Source organism: Rhinoderma darwinii, chromosome 10 (genome assembly GCF_050947455.1).
Source record: "Rhinoderma darwinii isolate aRhiDar2 chromosome 10, aRhiDar2.hap1, whole genome shotgun sequence".
Taxonomy (NCBI): Eukaryota; Metazoa; Chordata; class Amphibia; order Anura; family Rhinodermatidae; genus Rhinoderma; species Rhinoderma darwinii.
Genome location: NC_134696.1, coordinates 23,962,945 through 23,983,311, shown reverse-complemented (window position 1 = coordinate 23,983,311; position 20,367 = coordinate 23,962,945). Strand labels below are relative to the sequence as shown.

At 43.2% G+C, this 20,367-nt stretch overlaps 2 protein-coding genes across 2 annotated transcripts; both read right to left on the bottom strand.

The window, feature by feature from the left end:
- Window positions 1–468: 468 nt before the first annotated feature.
- LOC142662546 (arylacetamide deacetylase-like 4) lies at window positions 469–9,115 on the bottom strand. Its single transcript, XM_075840757.1, has 4 exons — window positions 8,676–9,115; window positions 3,611–3,836; window positions 3,367–3,430; window positions 469–1,642 (listed from the first exon to the last, which is right to left on the bottom strand). The coding sequence occupies exons 1-4, from the start codon at window positions 8,850–8,852 to the stop codon at window positions 871–873; spliced, it is 1,239 nt and encodes a 412-aa protein (XP_075696872.1). The 5' UTR covers window positions 8,853–9,115; the 3' UTR covers window positions 469–870.
- Window positions 9,116–12,589: 3,474 nt separating this feature from the next.
- On the bottom strand, window positions 12,590–20,139 carry LOC142662545 (arylacetamide deacetylase-like 4). The gene is made up of 4 exons (XM_075840756.1): window positions 19,776–20,139; window positions 17,897–18,119; window positions 14,948–15,011; window positions 12,590–13,458 (listed from the first exon to the last, which is right to left on the bottom strand). Exons 1-4 carry the CDS (start codon window positions 19,950–19,952, stop codon window positions 12,702–12,704), a joined length of 1,221 nt encoding a protein of 406 aa, XP_075696871.1. The 5' UTR covers window positions 19,953–20,139; the 3' UTR covers window positions 12,590–12,701.
- Window positions 20,140–20,367: the final 228 nt, after the last annotated feature.

Below are 20,367 nucleotides of genomic sequence, written 5' to 3'. Positions count from 1 at the left end.
GCGGTGTACGGACTTAATACAAAGTCTACGAGCCCGTACACCACTCCCTCGGCTTTCCGAGGTAAACCGTTCAGAGATTAAGCGGCACAGCGCTCACCCAAGCACTTCTGCTGCTTTTTTTTTTTAGCGATCGGTGGGCGTCTCAGTGCTCGGCCCCCCACGGATCAAAACGTCTGACATGTCAAATGTTTTTTAAAAGTTTAGTTACACTTTAATGCTCTGTCTGTATCGTGACTTTCGTTCATAACAGAAGCCGTAGTGCTGTGCCGGATCGGTCATACCACAGATCCAAACGGCACCACACAAATCCCATTGACTTCTAACGTGGTGTGCTGAGGTTTCCATCACTTTGACAGCAAGAACAGTGCTGCATGCTGCAGTATTCTTACCATTAAAATTTGCAGAACTGCCAATGAAGGCTCCAAATGCAACCAAAGGAGGCACCGAAGAAAGACCTGATGACGGCTGTTGACATTGGCAAACATTTATTTTTAATTAACGTTGTTACACATTTGACAATATAGACCTCATGCACACGACCGTAGCCATGTGCATGGCCGTGATTTTCGGTTCGGCCGGCCGCGGAGTGGCATTATTTTCTATGAGCCATAAGACATGTCCGTTCTTTCTGTGGTCCAGGCTCCTGGGCCAAGCACTGACCGTGGAAACCACGGTCGTGTGCATGGCCCTATAGAAATGAATGGGGCCGCAATTCTCCCGTGGATTTTCTGGGGGAATTGCGGCTGCAAAAGCACGTTCGTGTGCATGGGGCTTTAGCTCTACGAAGACTATTCAATCTGGCCACTGATGTCCATATGGAAGGAGAGCCAGACGTGGTGTCCTATACTAGATGTGGGCAAACCTCAAATGTCAAACATTATTAATAAAATTTACAATGTTATCCACAGCCAGCTTTCCGGACTCAAATGACAGTGCGCCATTGTCGAAAAAGCTAATTATTCCATGGAAGCCGTCTTTAAGATGAAACCAGGTGACTGGGACTCCATTGTCCTCCAGACGTTTCTTGTAGAGTATCCCGTCATCACGTAAGACGTCAAACTGACAGGTTAGAATGTAGGCTTTTGGGAGAAGACGGATGACAGAGTCCTCAGCCAACAATGGAGAGAAGTGAGTCTCGAATACTTGCTTGTGGGCTTGATAGACATCCTCAGAATGTGTGGCCATCACACGAGGCTTATAACCCGGGACCTTGAACTCCTCCGGAATATTATCAGGACCCAACCACTTCCTAAACTTCATCTTCAAGTCAACAGGAACGTGGTCTCCATCTAGAATGTCCTCCATCATCTGCAAGTTGCCTTGGACATAGTTTATCATGTAGAACACGGCTCGTTCTCTGTACAGAACGGGCACCGCGCTGTTTTGTGTATATGAAGGCAAGTGGAAATCTAAAGCTTGGACCGCTGGGTATATCAGCACTTGGGCGAGGGGCTTCAGAAGATCTGTATTCACTAGGGCTTGACAAACGGCAGCTGTGAGATTACCCCCAGCACTGTCTCCACTGATTATAACGGAGGATGGGTCTACACCGTATTCTTCTGCCGTCTTCAGGAAATGGATTGTGGCATTAAGACAGTCATCGAATGCTGCAGGGTACCGGTGTTCTGGGGCCAAGCGGTACCTAAGAAAACATATATACATATACTAGTAATTTTACACTGTCATATTGGCATCTGCAGTTACACAACGCATGCGCTGGGGCTGGATCTGTGACGCCTTTTAATGACATACCCAATTAGAGATATACTTTATTAGGAAATTATATAGGGACATTACTTAGCATAGGATTAGAAAAAAATGGCTTCTTTTGTCTAGAAACAGCGCCACTCTTGTCCATGGCTTGTGTCGGGTATTGCAGCTCAGCTCTTTTGAAGTAAGTTGGCTGAGCTGCAATACCACACACAACCTGTGCGCAGGAGTGGCACTGTCTTTTGGAGAAAGCAGCCTTTTTTTTCCTAATTCTATACAATCCCTTTAATCTCAGGGGCTTCTGAACAGTATGAACCCTGTTACGTGTACTTTCAATCATGCAAAAGTAGCTCATCCATTACCATGCCTCGTTTACCTATGTTTCCGTCGCAAACGGGTATCATATCCATAGGGCCCCGTTTATCCAATGGATGCCAAAAGAGTGGCCAAAAGAGTAGTTGACTACTCTATTCCAAACTAAGGCAACAAGTAAAAAACAGACCATATACAGTGTGATATACCTATGCCACTATATACCTAGGCCACTATGTACCTATGCCACTATATACCCGTGCCACTATATACCTGTGCAATGCCATACATCAGAGTTTTCCGTCGGAGGTAGATGTTGGGATAGACCATAAGGCTACTTTCGCACAGGGCGGATACGTTGCACAAAGGTACACAGCGTACCCGCCCTGGCGGCCGCAGGGAATTCCGGCTAAACAACCACACCAAATTGTTTTTCGCCTGTAATGTCCACTGCGGAAAACTGCATGTTATTGGCTGCAGTTGGTCACATGGGATGAAACGTCATCCCAGGAGGCCGACCTGGACGAGGAAGCACAGAATTCAGAGTAAGTATACGATTTTTTTTTCTGAGTTGCGTTTTTTTTGCAGTGGAATCGCAGCGTTTCCGACGCAAAAAAACTCAACACCTATTTGTTGCGGCTTTTACCTCCCCATTCAATTCAATGGAGAAAAGCCGCGACACAAACGCATGGGATCTCCGCTCTTATGAAGGGTTCTCCACATTTGTGGCATGTCGATTAGTTGGGGTGTCCGACCACTAGTACCCCACAGATTCCTTATCCTAGATTCGCAGCAGAGACGTGGTCGCCACATGCACAGAAAATCTCTATTATACTGAGCAGTCAGATTCCCACTTATTAGACATACAGTATATGGCATATACAATCGATAGACTATACATATCTGGAATGGCAAAAACCTCCTAAAAGTACAATATAAGGACCATTTGCAGAAGACGTGTCAGGACAATGCGTCTGATAAACCCCCATAACAGTAATCCACCAATGTAAGCGGCGTGAATAACTATTTTAGAGCAAGCCTTTCTATTAGTTCCCTTTAAAGAAGTCGTAGAAGATTAGAAAAAAAGGCGGCTGAGCTGCAATACCACACACATCCACTGGACAAGAGTGGCACTGTTCCTGGGAAAAGAAACAGGCCCTTTTTCCAATACTGGACAACCCCTTTAAACGTGTGTATGAACCCTGAATGAGATCCCTTACATGTAAGACAAGCAGTTATATATTTTGTTCTTTTTTTTCCCACAATGTCAACATGATAAATCTGAAGAGAAAGATAACGGGTCAGTAAAGTCAGTAAAATGACATCACGTAGTCAAGGACTTACCCGACGGAGACAACCACAGATTCTGTTCCCTTAGAGATGTAGCGACATAGGACATCATAGGAATCTGAGCGATAAATGAAGATATAAAGATAATGGATGATGATGATGATCATTCTGGATTAAAGGAATTTACTGTTAATTCAGAAAAGGTAAAGTTACCATATATTAGGCACCAGACGTTTCATCTTGGCTGATCTTATGTCATATTTGATATCTATAATATATCCAGAATTCATTTCCTTACCAATACTCCCAAACATCCATCCTCCGCCGTGAAAGAACACGACTCCTTTTCTCCCGCCAGCAGATGGCGACCTTGGCTGGTAAACTCTTACCGGAATGCCTTCAAACTTTAGGTCTTTAATTAGGAGTTTTGGGTCTTCTCCTAACTTTCTGACCATAAGTTTATCTCTGATGAAACGGGTGAATTCAAGCTGGCCGCATACGAACATGTTCTGCAGGATCTTCCCCTGTTTAATACAGAAACAATACTTTTTAAAAAGTACATTTCACATATTGTTGGGAAAAACACTTTCTTGGTTTGTACTAGTTTAAAAATAAAATGGAATGACACTTTTGCCAGAAAATCACAAATCTTTAATCCAAATTAGATGACATAGGCCAACAAAATATCATCGTGTCAGTGCAAGAACGAAGAAAGTTTGAATGCAGCTCTGGATGTGAATAGAGTATAAGTCATGATATACACTTTAAAGTAAAATTCCGTGCATAATTATGTGTTATGTCAAGTGCATGGCCTGAAGGGGCGGAGCATGACACAGGGATTCTTTCTTTGGTGTTCTCTGAATTCTTGTGTCAGGCACCGCCCCCTCATGTTTTGTACTTGGCATGGCGTTGTGTATTCATTTGGCCAGGGTCCTTTAAAGTCTAGCTATATGTCATCAGTCTAAAGGATTTAAAATTTTTTTTCCAATATTCTCTATAAAGGAGATGCTACTGCGCTATGATCTTCCATTCCCACAAACACATCTGCTGAGAGAGCTACACTGAAAATCTTATCTGGAATCTGTCGGCACGGTGTTGACAGACACTCCCACTAACATCTTTGTTGAGACCTTAAAAATGCATTCTACTCTGGCAGATTGCATTATGGGAAATTAATCTTTTCATATCTTTTTTACATTACACTACTACACATTACCTGGTGGAAAAATGGGATCTACCACAATGCAAGACAGCAGAGGGTGTCCTGTAGAAAGTCGTATAGGGTAACTAAACTTTTAGAAAAACTTTTGACATGTCCGAAGTTTTGATCAGTGGTAGTCCGAGCATTGAGACCCCAACCGATCACGAAAATGAAGCGGCAGAAGTGCTCGGGTAAGCACTGTGGGGAGGGGCTTAATTCATACCAACAAGCCAACAACCACGTAATGCCCACGTGCCAGCTGTTTCGTCCTACTGTGTGGAGTTCACTGCAATCTTTAACCACAGGGTTGAAGTTTAATGGTCGGAGATTACAAAGTGTTAATGGATAAACTTGGATTATCTTGTGTGTTTTGGCTTTAAACAGTGATAATAACCAAGTAATAATGACAGATAAACTGAAACACCACTGGGCAAAGATTCAACATTCACAACCTACTGTGAAATTCCTTTAATCCATTGTTTCCAGCAAACAACTGCGATATATTGTGGAGAACTCAGAAGACTGAGCAGAGAAAACCAACTAGGAATGTGGGATTAACAGGAGAATATGTGATAATCCTGCAACGATCTGTTCCCTGCAATTCCGGATTAATGGAATTTTACTGTAAATGGCTTTCTCAATAATTAACCCTTTTGTTGCCACAGGTTAAAGAGCTCAAAGTTACGTCTCTTACATTTTCATTATGTTTCCGTTAAACGAAAGGAATTTTTGGGATTATAATGAGATGAATTACAGGCTGCTATCAGGAAGGCGGCAGACGCTAGGCTCATCACTACTAGTTTTTCCAGTTTTGGTTTCGTAAAACCTGAAATGTGACTGGAACAAACAAAACTAGGGGGGAAAACAAGAGGTTTCACTCATTTGGACAGGTCAGAAAATACTATTGTTGGGGGTACATGAGATTGGACGCCCCACTCTGCAAAGTGTCCACACCCCTTAAAGGGATTGTCCGGTTTCAGCAAATTAATGTTATTATTTCATATAATTAAAAGTTAAACAATTTTCCAATATACTTTCTGTTTTAATTTCTCACCGTTTTGAAGATCTCTGCTTGCTGGTATTCAGGAGGAACATTCATTGTTTCCTTCCAGAGGATAAAATTCTGTCCATGGTCATGTGATGGACACACAGGTGCTGGGATCGTTACAGTTACAGTATGTGTATGAGACCTGTGTCTTCTGGTCATGTGATTGACACACAGGTGCATGGCTCGTTACAGTATGTGTATAAGAACTATTTCCTCTGGTCATGTGATGGACACACAGGTGCATGGCTCGTTACAGTATGTGTATAAGAACTGTGTCCTCTGGTCATGTGATGGACACACAGGTGCACGGCTCGTTACAGTATGTGTATCAGAGCTGTGTCTTCTGGTCATGTGATGGACACACAGATGCACGGCTCGTTACAGTATGTGTATCAGAGCTGTGTCTTCCGGTGATGTGATGGACACACAAGTGCATGGCTCGTTACAGTATGTGTATCAGAGCTTTGTCTTCTGGTCATGTGATGGACACACAGGTGCATGGCTCGTTACAGTATGTGTATCAGAACTGTGTCTTCTGGTCATGTGATTGACACGCAGATGCACGGCTCGTTACAGTATGTGTATCAGAGCTGTGTCTTCCGGTCATGTGATGGACACACAGGTGCACGGCTCGTTACAGTATGTGTATCAGAACTGTGTCTTCTGGTCATGTGATGGACACACAGGTGCTGGGATCGTTACAATACGTGTATCAGAGCTGTGTCTTCTGGTCATGTGATTGACACGCAGATGCACGGCTCGTTACAGTATGTGTATCAGAGCTGTGTCTTCCGGTCATGTGATGGACACACAGGTGCACGGCTCGTTACAGTACGTGTATCAGAACTGTGTCTTCTGGTCATGTGATTGAAACGCAGATGCACGGCTCGTTACAGTATGTGTATCAAAGCTGAGTCTTCTGGTCATGTGATAGAAACACAGGTGCTGGAAGTGTTACAAGACACAGCTCTAAAACACATACTGTAACAAGCCGTGCACATGTGTTTCTATCACATGACCATGGACAGAATTGTATCCAACTGAATAACAACAATCAGAGATCTTGGAAACCGTGAGGGGCTAATATGGAAAGTATATTGGAAAATTGTATAACTTTTCATTATACAAAAAAATTACATTAATTTGCTGAAACCAGACAATCCCCTTAAGGGGTCTGGACACTTTGCAGAGTGGGGAGTCCAAGCTCATGCACCACCAGCAAAAGGGCCTATTCTAGATTTTCTGCTGCCCGGAGTGAAAATTGAAACGACCCCCCCCCCCATTTTGATTGACATCCCCCTGGCTGTTCTACATCACTACCAGCCTCCAACAACTTTTGCGGATGCGCCACTGCCTTGTACTCCCCTGGCAGCCGAGGTGCAGCGATGAGGCCGGGCTTCACGGTGGGTGACGAGTAGTACAAGTCATTCTGCCCTGACAATGAGTGCCTTTCAACGATACAGGCGGTGCAATGATATGATCGCGCCGCTTGTGTTACTGATTGTCAGGGTGCCTTGCCATTCAATGACGCAGCGGCGCGATGACATCATTGCACCGCTTGTGTCTTTGAAAGCTCCTGAATAGCAGGGCACGGAACATGCAGCGCTTATACATGTAATTGTATCTGCGTCATATAGACGCAGATAAGATTATAGTGCACGAGGGGGTAGCGGTGGCTGGTTCCAGTAGCGCCGCCGCCAGCTCAGAGTGGCAGCAGGCTGCCGCCTAAGGCGAGAAACTCGTCTCACCTCATGGACGGTGCAGCCCTGACCAGCAATATTATTTTCTGACCTGTCCATGAGTGAAACCGTTTTGTTTTTCCCGTTTTTCCCATTATTTTTTTTTGCTTGTTCCAGCCACATTTCACGTTTTAGAAAAACTAGCAGTGATGAGCATAGGCTGTGCCGCCTTCCTGATAGCAGCCTGTAATTTGTTTCATTATAATCCCCAAAAATCCTTCAACAGTTTAACAGTAACATAATGCAGATGTGAGAGATGTAAACTTCAAGCTCCTTAACCCGTGAGCTGATGAAAACCCACAAATGTTATCTTCTGATCTTCTGACTTGACTGAAAGACACCTCAGTAGGGTTGGACTGGGGTTCCTTGGGGTCACCAGAGGACATGATTCTGAGGACCACCCTCCATTTATACAGAACGTGTCCCCTTTTACTTGCATCATAATCTTTGTTGTTATCATTGTACACACAGGAACGTATCATCAATAAGGACTGATAGGTTATTTGTGAATCATCCCATAAGAAACAGACCCTAGTGGGAAGTGATTGGCTCCAAATGGGGTCACCTCCAAATGGGGTTGTCTACTGATGGACCTTTATAGTATATACTTTACATACAGGAGGATCCTCTGGTGGGCCAGTCCAACGCTGCATGTCAGTAGATATATAAAAGTATATTTTGCCCTTTAATCAACCCATACCAGAAGGTCTAGAGGCTGTGAGAACCCCATCGAGGGGGTCAAGTGGTTCCATCATTAACAGGACAATACAGTCAAATTAATTTTAGTCAGACTGTGATACCCCATTAGCTTGACTCACGAATATAGAATCAATCTAGAGGTCACTGGGGGTCTCAGCTCACTGACCTACAACTGACGTGTCTCAATGATAGCGCTTTAAGGTGGACTTCCACCTTCAAAAAGTTGTCTGCTTTAGACAACCCATTTTTTGTTAGAAGGGTCCCCAACGTTAACCTGATCAAAGGCTGTCCCAGTAATGGGGCTCCTAGAGATCCGATGTGATCTGTGGGAAGTCTGCCAGCACCCCCGAAGGTAAAAGGAAGCATTACATAGTTCAATGGATTGTCCATGTTGTCAGGAAACTGAGGACGGTTTAAATAATTACGAACAAGTAATTGTAAATTGTAATTGTAACAAGTAAAAAAAATATATACATCTCGAGGCAAAGAATATAATGTTCAGAGAAAATAGAGTATACATAGCAATAGTACGATGATACCTACTGCGTGACAAAAGGGATTTCACAAAAGATCAGGTTTCGTCCACAACACAGGATAGTACTCTAGTGGTACGCTGGGAGTTGTAGTTCCGCAGCAGCTATAGGTCTCCTAGATTTCATATACAGAAGGTACTTACCACTACAGCAATGCAAATCGTGATGCAATGAATGATCCGAAGTTTTACTGGATTTGCAACTCCTGGTGGGAGCTCAGAGTTTGTAAATTCAAAATAAATGATGCCCGCCACCAGCAAAATAGCTAACGCAATGAAAATGATGACAAAGATCGCCGCCAAAGCCAGAGCTATGCCCATGTTTCCTGCTGCCAGGTGCTCAGCCCGGCCAGACCTGACTTTGAAGTGACACTTGGTTATTTCCTGATCTTCTATTCACTCCTTAAGTGAGGTGTGGGAGTGGCGGGCCGTGGCCTGGAGGAGATGTTGGGCAAGGGGCGGATTCACACGCGGCAGATTTTGTTGCAGAAATTTCTATTCATCTGTATGGGGTCGTTACTGCAGCAGGTATATGGGTGACTGCACCCTAAGAGCCCATGACAGTGCTGTGTACACTGCGCAATCCCATGGGAACTAGGAATATTCTCACTACAGGCAGCATTTTACCCGGATGATCCGGTTTGTGCAGTTTCAAGGCTTTTAATCAAAATCCTCACTGACAAATTGGTTAAAAATGACTCATTCCTGATAAATGATTTACATATGACTGTTCTAAAGTCTGGCTTTTATGTAAACTTCAGGCCCTATTCTTTCGACTTCTATAGAGAGAATATATTAATACTTTGAAATGTTAAAATACAGTCAGTACACCTGTGTGAATAAGGCCTTAAAGGGAATGTGTCGCTAGAAAAATTATATTTATTTTTTTAGTTAAACAGTTAGTGTATAAATGATTAAACATTGCTCTAATTTTTTTAATTTTTTCACGAGTCAGGAAATATTATAAATTAGATTCTAATTTATAACATTTCCCAGTGCTGGTCACTAGATGGAGCAATTCCCAAAATTGCAGCATTGGCATGTGGTAAAGCAACCACATTGCTTTATGCTGCAAAATTTGAGAATACACTCTCGCTCTAGTGAGCTCACAGAATCCCCCCTCCCTTATCCTGGCTAGTGCCAGGAGAAAGGAGGGGATTGAACGGTCAAACCTCCTACACTGTGTGTCGCCATTTTTTGAGCTAACACACAGTGTAGTAGGTTTACATACAGTAGTAATAATCACACACTAAAACATGTACATACACAGAAATAACTTACCTGCTCCTGCTGCCGCCGCTCCCTCTGGTCCGTCCGCTCCGTCTGCTCCCTCCGCTCCAAGTGCACAAGTCCGGAAGCCGCGACCGGAAGTAGTAATCTTACTGTCCGGCCGCGGCTTCCGGTCCACAAGAAAATGGCGCCAGACGTCGCTCGGCCGAAGACCTTCAATTTGGACTGTGTGGGAGCGGCGCATGCGCCGTTCCCACACAGACGGCGTACAGCATAGTGGATGGAACGGGTCCCGTTCGCATTCACTATGGGGCTGTATGTGCCGTATTCCATGTCTGTATGTGTCGTTAATCAACACATACAGAGATGGAAAAAAAATGGCAGTCCCCATAGACAAGAAAAAGTTAAAAAATAAAAAAAAGTAAAACACAAACACACAAATAAATAAAACATTTTTTAATAAAACACTAAAAGCAAATGGATATAAAAAAATATTTTTTTCGCGACACTCGTCCTTTAAAGGGAGTACAGTATATAGCTTAAAGGGGCTGTCCAGGATTAGAAAAACATGGCTGCTTTCTTCCAGAAACAGCGCCACACCGGTCCACAGGTTGTGTGTGGTATTGCAGCTCTGTCTCATTCACTTCAATAGAGCCAAGCTGCAATACCAGACATAGTGGAGCAGTTTATGGAAGACAGCAGCCATGACAACCTCTTACTGACATTTGACGTAACTGTATGTCATAGTCAGCAGGGAGGGAGTATGGAGTGGATTCACTAGCTGAGTCTACTTTATATGCCATGGGTGTCAGCTTTGTATTACAGCTGACACCCTGCACTAATGGCTGGTTTCGTAGATATCTCCAATCTTGGCCGTTTGATGACTTAGATGACGTAGTCATTACCGATTGCGGCATCTAAGCCACTAGAAAGAGGGGTGGATTCCCTTGTGTCACTCTATCAGCCCCCCTGCGACACAACGGCAACCTGGGGGACTAATGAAGGCGCCCATGTCTGCAATCTTGGTGCTCCTTTTAGGAGACAGGCCTTAATAGTAAATATCACAATACCTAAGTATTGCAGTGTATTGTACCAGCGTTCTAACGATTGCTTGTTCAAGTCCCCTCAGGGGATGGAAAAAAAATAGTTAAAGTTTTTTGTAATGTACATAAAAATAAAACATTTTTTACATTTTTAAAAACCTCTTCTTTTTCCATATATCCCCTAAAGTAATGTAATAAATAAATAAATAAATAAACATAATTGGTATCAGCGTGTGTAAAAGTCCAAACCATTACAATATAATATTATTAGAACGCAGGGTGAACGCCGTAAAAAAAAAAACAAACTTAAAAAACACCCAAAATGATGTTTTTTCGTCACCTCTAAATCGTATCAGTAAAAACTACTGCCCAGTGCTTTGTTACATAGTGATTCTTACAGGCCAAACATACCGATCGGTGGCCTCCATGCATTTCATAGAGAAATTAGAGTGTAAGCTCCGCTAACTATTGATCAATATGAAGTATTGTCTATGCATTGCTGAATATGTCAGTGGTAAGTAATGGTGCCCTGTATCCAGGAGTTCAGAGTACGGTATATTGTATACAGACAGACGGGAAAACTCAGCCTTTGACTTACATTATGTGTATGAAGAGACGATAAGAAATCTATATCTCTATGAGGACATAGTCCATATCAATGAATAACCTGTCACGACCGCTATCACAGCTCCACATCTGGAACATCACTAAAGTGCAAGTAACTGAACACAGAAAAATGATTTCTTGATTATAAGGGGAAGCTCTCTGAATCCTGTTGCGTGAACTCCAGCGACAGACTGCAGGTTAACGATGTATTTCACTGTATGCTTATACAGTGGGATCCGTTGCAGCCTTCCGTCGGAGGCAGGGGCGTAGCTATAGGGGGTGCCGAGGTAGCAGTCGCACCTGGGCTCTGGAGCCTGAGGGGGCCCAAAGTTCTCTCAGCCGCATAAGAAGACAACAGTATTATAAATTATATATGGTATGGGGGGCCCTGTTATAGATTTTGCATTAGGGCCCAGGAGCTTCAAGTGACGCCTCTGGTCGGGGGTATATGTCAGGAGCCTTCCCAACATATATCTCCGAAGTAAGGCTCACAATGCAGTGTGAAAGGAGCCTTAGCTTGTACTGTACTTTTTTGCGGAATTTCAGTGTGGATTCTGCAGCCGAAATTCTGCAACAAATTCACAATGTGTGAATCCAGCCTAACACATGCCGCCTTTCCTGCAATTTGTAAGTTATGCTATTGACATGTTTTTTTTTTTGTATGGGCCGTTCATATATTCAATTAAGTAGACCATAACTAGACCATAACCCCCTTAATTACTTATAAATTCAGTTCTCAAATAGCAAATTTGCGGAGCTGATGGTTCAGTATGGAAGGAGAGGGTTAATATGTTTATGTACTTATGTCTCATCCAAGGAATTATGGAAACTTTCACCATAAATCAATCTTAAAGGGGTTGTAGAATCAAGACAACCCCCTTTTGAAATGAAGCCGGTCCGCAATAAACTGATCCCTACAGGTCCGGCAACCTCTGCAATCTGCTGTTATCGCCAAGAGAAGTTGTGGTCGCCATACATTTTCCCTACAATGGTTGCAAAGAAGCATTATATGGCGGCCTTGTAATACATGGATAGACCGGATACACCAGAGCCACTGGTCCTAAGCTGCTCTCTGCTCTGACTGGCGTCCATATGCCCAAGGAGGAATTCATACAGGTTATCTTAGTGAGACAGCCCCTTTAATAAATTGTTCGATTATCCGTAAACTAATGGTGTAAACATTTTTAATAATCATTATAATATAAAGCCAAAATCCGTCATTTGATATAGAACGTGTAAGTTGTCATATTATCTCAAGCACGACCACACAAATTTCTTCCCATACACGGTCTCAAAGGTCTTGAATATAAGTAATAATATTATCTACAGCCAGCTTTCCAGAAGCCACGTCAGGCTGATCAAAGAAGCTCATAATTCCATGGAATCCATCTTTAACGTGATACCAGGTAACCGGGACTCCATTGTCCTCCAGCCGTTTCTTGTAGAGTATCCCGTCATCAAGGAGGACATCAAACTCACATGTTAATATGTAGGCCTTTGGTAGCTGCCGGAATACAGCATCATCGGAGAGCAATGGAGAACATGGAAGGTCAAAAGCTTTCTTAACTTTCTCATAAACATCTTTATTAAAGGGCGCCATCATGTGTGGTTTGTTGCCTTTGACCTTAAACTCCTTAGAACTCAACCATTTACTTAATTTCAGTCTTATTTCAGGAGGAACATGGCTGCCATTTATAATTTTGTTTGATAAAGAGAGATCACCACCTATATATTGCAATTTGTAGTATACAGAAGAGTCTTGGAGTAACAAAGGGACCATCTTGTTTTGTTGGTATGATGGTGTATTGAAGTCAGCCATCTGGACCACTGGGTATATCATCACCTGGGCAAGAGGCTTTGGAATATCTGATCTACCCACAAGAGCTTGACAAACAGCAGCTGTGAGATTACCCCCAGCACTGTCTCCACATATTATAACGGAAGAAGGATCGACTCCATGATCTTGCGCTGTCTTCAGAAAGTGAATTGTAGCCAGAAGACAGTCATCAAATGCGGCGGGGCATCTGTGTTCTGGTGCCAGGCGGTACCTAAAATGAATTTTTTTAAAACATTTTAATTGGACATTTAATAATGCAAGAAACAAGGGTCAATACCTGGATAAAAAGGAATCCCCTAAGGCCTCATTCACATCTCCGCTAGGCACCTCCATCACAGATCCAACCGAGAATACCGGAAACAATAGCGCAGCATGTTGCGCTATTGTTTCTGGTAAAACCACGGACACCCCAATGGAAACCCGATAGAACCCATTAAAGTCAATGGGTTCTGTTTGGGGTGTCCGTGGTGCAACACTTCCGTTTTTTCCCTTGTCCTCTTCTCTGACGAAGCAGAACAACGGAATGCCGACCGCTAATGTGAACCCAGCCTTACTGTATGCTTACCACCTCTACCTACTTCCCTCAAATTGGAGGTACTTTGCATAAAATATTATACAATTCTGCAATATATATTAGCAGAATGTGGGCCGCCAGCAAGTCCATGTTACCCTAGCAGTGGTACACGGTGCCCATAGAAGTCAGTGGGCCATGGTAAAAGTGAGGTCCTCCAGAGTGAGCGCCACTTTTTGTAGATGATCTCTGCTCTGACTAATAGAGGTGGGTCCTATGTAGCGGACCCCCTCTACTACCACAATATGCGCTAATAGGATATATGGACAGGGGTCGTCTATAGCAGACATTGGGGCAAATTTACTTATGCTGTCTAAGATTTACCAGGCAGTCAGAAGACATGCCAAATTTAACACATTGGCGCACGCTCTATGATAAATTTGGCGCCTCTTGCTAGACATGTTAGACTCTTTTCTCTTCCTTAAACCACCTCTTGGTTGGTTTAGCTTACAACAGTTTTTTTTTGTGCCAAATTTTGGCAAAATTGTGGTGCGCTTTGTCGCAATTTAAACCAGGACCCATTTTCACTATGCCACACCCACTTTCCTAGCTACTTTTGAAAATATCTGTGCAAATATCTGTTCTTTTTGGCACATTCGCTACATAAATAGGTTTTAAAAGGTAACTACGCTTTCAAAACAACTACATATGACGTCAGAATTTTTTTTTAAAGTTTACCCTTTAAACTTGATGCAACATCATGGGCGATATTTTGGCGCATTTAAGGACAGGGTCTAGACACAATCATATTAGTAAATCTGCCCCAATACAGAATATAAGTAGAAAAAATGCTTTGGATAGACTTATCAAAACTAGAGAAAGGGAAAACCGAAGGCCTATGGTATCAGATTGCAGCCCTCGTTTTCCAAAAATGAGCAACTCCACCACTTTTTGGTTTTTAATAATTCTCTTTTATATAACTACAGACAAAAAATGGGGCAGTGGGCCAAAACAACCAATCGGGTACTAGCTTGCATTTTCAGCAGTAATCTGATTGGTTGCTTTGGACAACTCATCCACTTTCCTCCACACCAGTTGTAAAAATCATTTAAATCATTCAGATCTTATGGTCACTACATCATTAGTTCAATTAAAACATAAGAAAATGTTAAACAAATTATAAAATTACCCAACAGAGACAACGACCGCTCCAGAATTCTTTGTCAGGTATCGGCAGAAAATGTCATAACTGTCTAAAACCAAAAAGGAATAAAAAATCATTAGTTCCTGGGATCCATTCTTCCGTCAATGTCAAAAATTCTTACTAGAACAGGACACGTAAAAAATAAAATAAAAAAATGCTCTGATGTCCATAGCAACCACTCATGTTTACATATAGGGATTATCTCTAGATGCTTCTGAAATTAGTTGGATCAAATGGGCCGGTTATAGGCTGTAAATCCGGCGTAATACAATGTCAAACATGTATGGCATTTCCATAGGAGCACACTGGCTCAGCAGTTTTTTGTGACTCCTATATGTTTACCCAGATCACCATGGGCCTCCCAAGCCCACTGGGACCGGCATCTGCCCAGGTTTGCTTGCCCTGGATGGGGGGGGGGGGTGGTTCTATTTCTTTTCTTTTTAAACTGTTCTAGGAAATGTTCATATTACAAATGGTGCATGTAGTTTTTACACATAGCTTTCCTGTTTAATTTTCCGCACTGAGGGCATAGCAAAAATTACGAATGGAAATGTATAAAATTTTATTTGTGAGCATGTAACATCTGTCGGCTGCAATATAGGACTACCTCAAACATTCCATGTCTAAATGTGGTCTTAAAATGGCCATACGCATTAGATAAAAGTCATCTGAACCCGTAGATTTCAGCAGAATCGGCCAATGATCTAACGTGTATGTTAATTTTCGGGGTGGGAAAGAGGCATTGGGCATGCCCAATCCTTTCTTTCTGCAGGAAATGAGCCACTGTCAGAGGAAGTGTCTTATTCCCCTAACCCCACTTAAATAAACTCGCGAGCCCGGCTGAGTGATATGTTTATGATGAAAAATAGCTGTTGGCCAAACATGTGTATGGCCGGCTTATATTTCAACTCTACATGGGTTACGGTAAAACAAATAAATGGACATTGACATCCCACCAGTGCTTTCTCCTGTGTATAGATCAGGGTCGTCGCTAGCACTGGACCTCCGTGGCCCAAGCCCCGGATCTTTGGCCCGGTGCCCCGAATCCCTGGGCGACTGCCGATACAGAGGTCGCAGCGGTCGGAATTGCGATCGGGCCGCTGCCCCCGCACTGCGTCTATAGAAATTTACTATAGTAACTGGGTTATGTCATAAAATATACGGGCCCATTACTATAGGGACGCCACTATAGTTATCTTCCTTCCCAAGCGCATCGGAAGTCCTGACGTCTTCTCGCGTCTTGACGCTGTGCGCCGCACATGATGTCCCGTCGCGGGATGGTGTCGGGACATCCGCTGCACCGAAGAGGTTCCAACAGACAGCATCACACATGGGCCTTAGATACAGGGCCCGCATGTGATACGGTCTGTTGGACCATGTATGTAAGCTTACCACAAGACGGGCTTAGATCCAGGACCCCAGAAGATAGTAATCTTATACGGTATAAGATTACTGTCTGCTGGGGTCCTGTATCTAAGCCTGCCTTGTGGTAAGCTTTGATATATGGTCCAACAGACAGCATCACACATGGGCCCTGTATCTAAGCCTACCACATGTGTTACTAATGTTTTTTACACGTTCGGTCATTGGGCTACGTAGGATTCGAGGACTACTTCGATGAATGCTCTTTTTTATTTTTTATTTTTAATAAATTGGTTAATGAGGGTTGTGTGTTGGTGGGGGGGTTATTTCAATAAAATATTTTTTTTCTATGTCTTTGTATTTTCTTTTAAACTTCATTACTACCGCCTTAGTATTGGCCGCTGGCTGATTGACAGCATCCATTACTAAGGCAGGGCTTAGTGTTAGTCAGTGCAGAGGCTAACACTAACCCCCATTATTACCCCGGTACCCACCACCACCAGGGGTACTGGGAAGAGCTGGGTACAATCCAGTACCTGACCATCTGTAGTGATGGTTGGGAACTGGGGCGGCCGCAGGCTGGTGTTATTATGCTGGGAAAGGCCAAAAACTGTGGCCCTTCACACCCTGGTAATACTAGCCTGCTGCTGCTGCATCTGGCTGGTTATCAAAAATGGAATAAACGTCGTGCAGTCGTCCCCCCTTTTTTCATAACTAGCCAGATACAACACAGCAGCAGCAGGCTAGTATTACCAGGGTGGGAAGGGCCACTGTTTCTGACCTCTCCCAGCCTAATACTACCAGCCTGCAGCCGCCACAGTGCCCCACCATCACTACAGATGGTCAGGTACAGGATCGTACCCAGCTCTTCCCGTCACCCCTGGTGGCGGTGGGCACCGGGCGTTATAATGGGGGTTAGTGTTAGCCTCTGCACCGGCTAACACTAAGCCCCACCTTAGTAATGGACCTTGTCAATCAGCCAGCAGCTATTAATAAGGCGGTAGTAATAAAGTTTAAAAAAATACAAGGACATAGAAAAAATATTTTATTGAAATGAAAAACCCACACAACCCTCGTTATCCATTTTATTGAGAATAAAAAAGCCGTCATTGAAGTAGTCCTCGAATCCAACATAGTCCAACAACCGCACCTGTAAAAAAACACAAACACAAAAAAATAATTAGTAACACATAAAAAAGCAAAGCAAATATTATACTTACCTTTCCTGGGTCCAGCGCTGGACCCGCAATGTCAGCAAACTGAGCCCTGTATTTAATCCTATCATGTGTGATATGGTCTGCTGAGCCACTGTATCTAATCCTATCCATAGCTATAGGGTCGTAGTGCTATAGATATGCTATCTCATATATATGTCTGCTGAGACAATGCATCCAATTCTATTCAGTGGTGTAGCTATAGGAGCCTTAGTCTTATAGATATGCTATCTCCGATATGTATGTAAAAATGTATTTATTTTTAGGGGGAGAGGGGGTAAATATATGTCTCGGGGCTTGTGCCCCTGATCTTTTAAGACCCTAGCAAAGCCTCTGGTATAGATCCATATTTGCTCACCAATACTTCCAAACACGAATCCTCCTCCATGAAAGAACACGACTCCTTTTCTTCCACCGACACAAGGAGATCGGGGTTGGTAGATTCTCACCGGCACATCTTCAAATTGTAAGTCTTTCATGAAGAGCTCTGGATCTTCTTTCAGCTTAGGCACTACTATATTTTGTAGAAAACGGAATAACCTTGTACTGTAAAATTCTCCAAATTTATCAAGAGCCTTCCCCTATAGTTGAAAATGTGAAGAAACACAAAATTAAGAGAAATTAACTTAAAGGGAATGTATTACTAATATTTTTTTAGCTAGAGAATAACTCATTGACATTAATGGGAGAGTGTTGTGGGCGTGCTCTGTGAAATGTGCAGAGATCACTGTGCAGGGAGGAAGAGAAGTTCTGCTGTTGTTAATGGTGTGACCCTGTGTTATCTGCCTCTCCTGGGGGAGTGTGTGGTATCATCTACAGGGGGGAGTGTGTGGCATTATCTACAGGACGGCTGTGTGTGGCATCATCTGCAGGGGGGCTGTGTGTGGTATCCTATACAGGGGGCGGTGTGCCATCATCTATAGTGGGGCTGTGTGGCTTTATCTACAGGTGGCCGTGTGGCACTATCTACTGAGGGAACTTTGCCACTATCTACAGAGGGAACTATGTCACTATCTACAGGGGGCCATGTGGCACTATCTACAGGACAGCCATGTGGCATTATCTACAGGGGGCACTGTGGCATTATATTTAGGAAGCAGTGCATGGCAAAATCTACAGGGAGCAGTTTGTGGCACTATCTACAGTTAGAAGTGTTTGGCAATATCTACTGGGGCAGTGTGGAGCACCATCTACAGGGGGCACTGAGTGTGGCACTATCTGCGCTGGTTTTTACGCTGCCAGTAGTCATCATCACATATCGCCTTGCCCTAGTGATCAAGTGAGATATCACCTGCCTGCATACAACCAGATAACCAGAAAGATACTGGCCACCATATTAGGGTAAGGCCACACGGTGCGGTCACGGTGCATTTATGTTGCGTTTTTAAACTGCAGAAAGTCATTTTTCAATAGAAGTCAAAGGTGACATTTTTGTTATGGACAGACGGCTGCTATTACATTACAATGTGTTTTTTGTGCAGTAAACTGCATCTTCATAATGTCCGACCGCATGCAGTTAATGACCGCGCTGCCAAAGTTGTTGCTGAAATGCTTGTGTTTTTGCTAACAGTTCGGCTATGCCTTGTAATTAACTATATACAGGCAGCACCTAACAAACTTCAACACGGGTGAAAACAATGTCCATCAATTATTTCCTTTACAAAACGCAACAGAACTGCAGCATTACAGAGACAAAAAACGCATGCAGTTGACCGCATGCGGTTTCCAAACGCAACACAACGACGCACCGTGTGGCCTTACCCTTAGATGTCAGCCAAACGAGTGCAGAAATATTTGTATGTTTATTTGTATGTAGAAATTCTAAAAAGAAAGCCACGCCCCCACTAGCCACACCCACCAGATAAACCATGCCCACATTAGACACACCCACCAAAGACGCCACACCCTAAGTGTCCTTAGAAAAAAAAATAATGTTGGCAACTATGCCCTCGCTATGACCTTGTGGTTGCTTATTTGCCTTGTGATTAGTTAAACAACGTCACATGATGAGTATTACCACTATTTTTGCTTTCCCGAAATTTGTGAGGTTTTCAACCACAGATTTCATAAAATCCCATCCACTACAGCGTTATATCTAATCGCCACAGCAAAGGTGCAACAAAACAAGCGCATATAAAACAGTCATAACCAGAATTCTGAGATTTTTAATATATAGAAAGAACAAGTAGCAACAAGAATAAGAAATCTATGACCTAAGATTCAGGACGTGAACTCACCAGGATGATGACGCCAGTGGAAACTGTATGAATTCTCCGCAGTAATTTAGGATTTGCAATCTCCCGTGGGATCTCAGCTTTCGAGGATTCATACCAAGTTACACCCAAAAATATCAGCAGACAAAACACAAGGAAAATGGTGATTACAGACAGCAGAGCGGTCATTGCTTCCAGCATTTTTGCAGATTTTGTTGTTTTCCCAGGAAAACGTTTGTGGGCGTTCAGCTCTAAACTTTGCACTTCCTCGCGATAGAAATCGTCGTGTAGTAAAGGCTGAACTTAACAGGATCATAAAGTAGGAGATCTTTATAACAATATAATGTTCAGATGTGGAGCTCAACTTCTCTGTATGGGCTCCCACGACAACACTTCCTGCTCTGTGCTCTACCTTTTCCCTTAGGGGACTTGACAGCTCAACGAATACACACACAAACATATGACCCTTTTATACATGTGCTGGTTAGACAGCTATAACTTGTTTTTGCAAGGCCCCCTAAAAAACTCACCAAAATTGCTATGAAAACTGCAGCAAAAGCCCCAGATAAATCACTCGGGCGGTCAGTACAATGATTTTATTAAAAAAATTTAAAAA

Excerpts from the sequence above, each read along its gene's own strand:
- LOC142662546 (XM_075840757.1), bottom strand. The coding sequence starts at position 8,852 with ATGGGCATAGCTCTGGCTTTGGCGGCGATCTTTGTCATCATTTTCATT. Across the intron at positions 3,837-8,675 it reads CGATTTGCATTGCTGTAGTG|GGGAAGATCCTGCAGAACAT; the intron begins GTAAGTACCTTC and ends TGTATTAAACAG. Across the intron at positions 1,643-3,366 it reads TCTGTGGTTGTCTCCGTCGG|GTACCGCTTGGCCCCAGAAC; the intron begins GTAAGTCCTTGA and ends ATGTTTTCTTAG.
- LOC142662545 (XM_075840756.1), bottom strand. The coding sequence starts at position 19,952 with ATGCTGGAAGCAATGACCGCTCTGCTGTCTGTAATCACCATTTTCCTT. Across the intron at positions 15,012-17,896 it reads ATTCGTGTTTGGAAGTATTG|ACAGTTATGACATTTTCTGC; the intron begins GTGAGCAAATAT and ends TTTTGGTTTTAG. Across the intron at positions 13,459-14,947 it reads GCGGTCGTTGTCTCTGTTGG|GTACCGCCTGGCACCAGAAC; the intron begins GTAATTTTATAA and ends AATTCATTTTAG.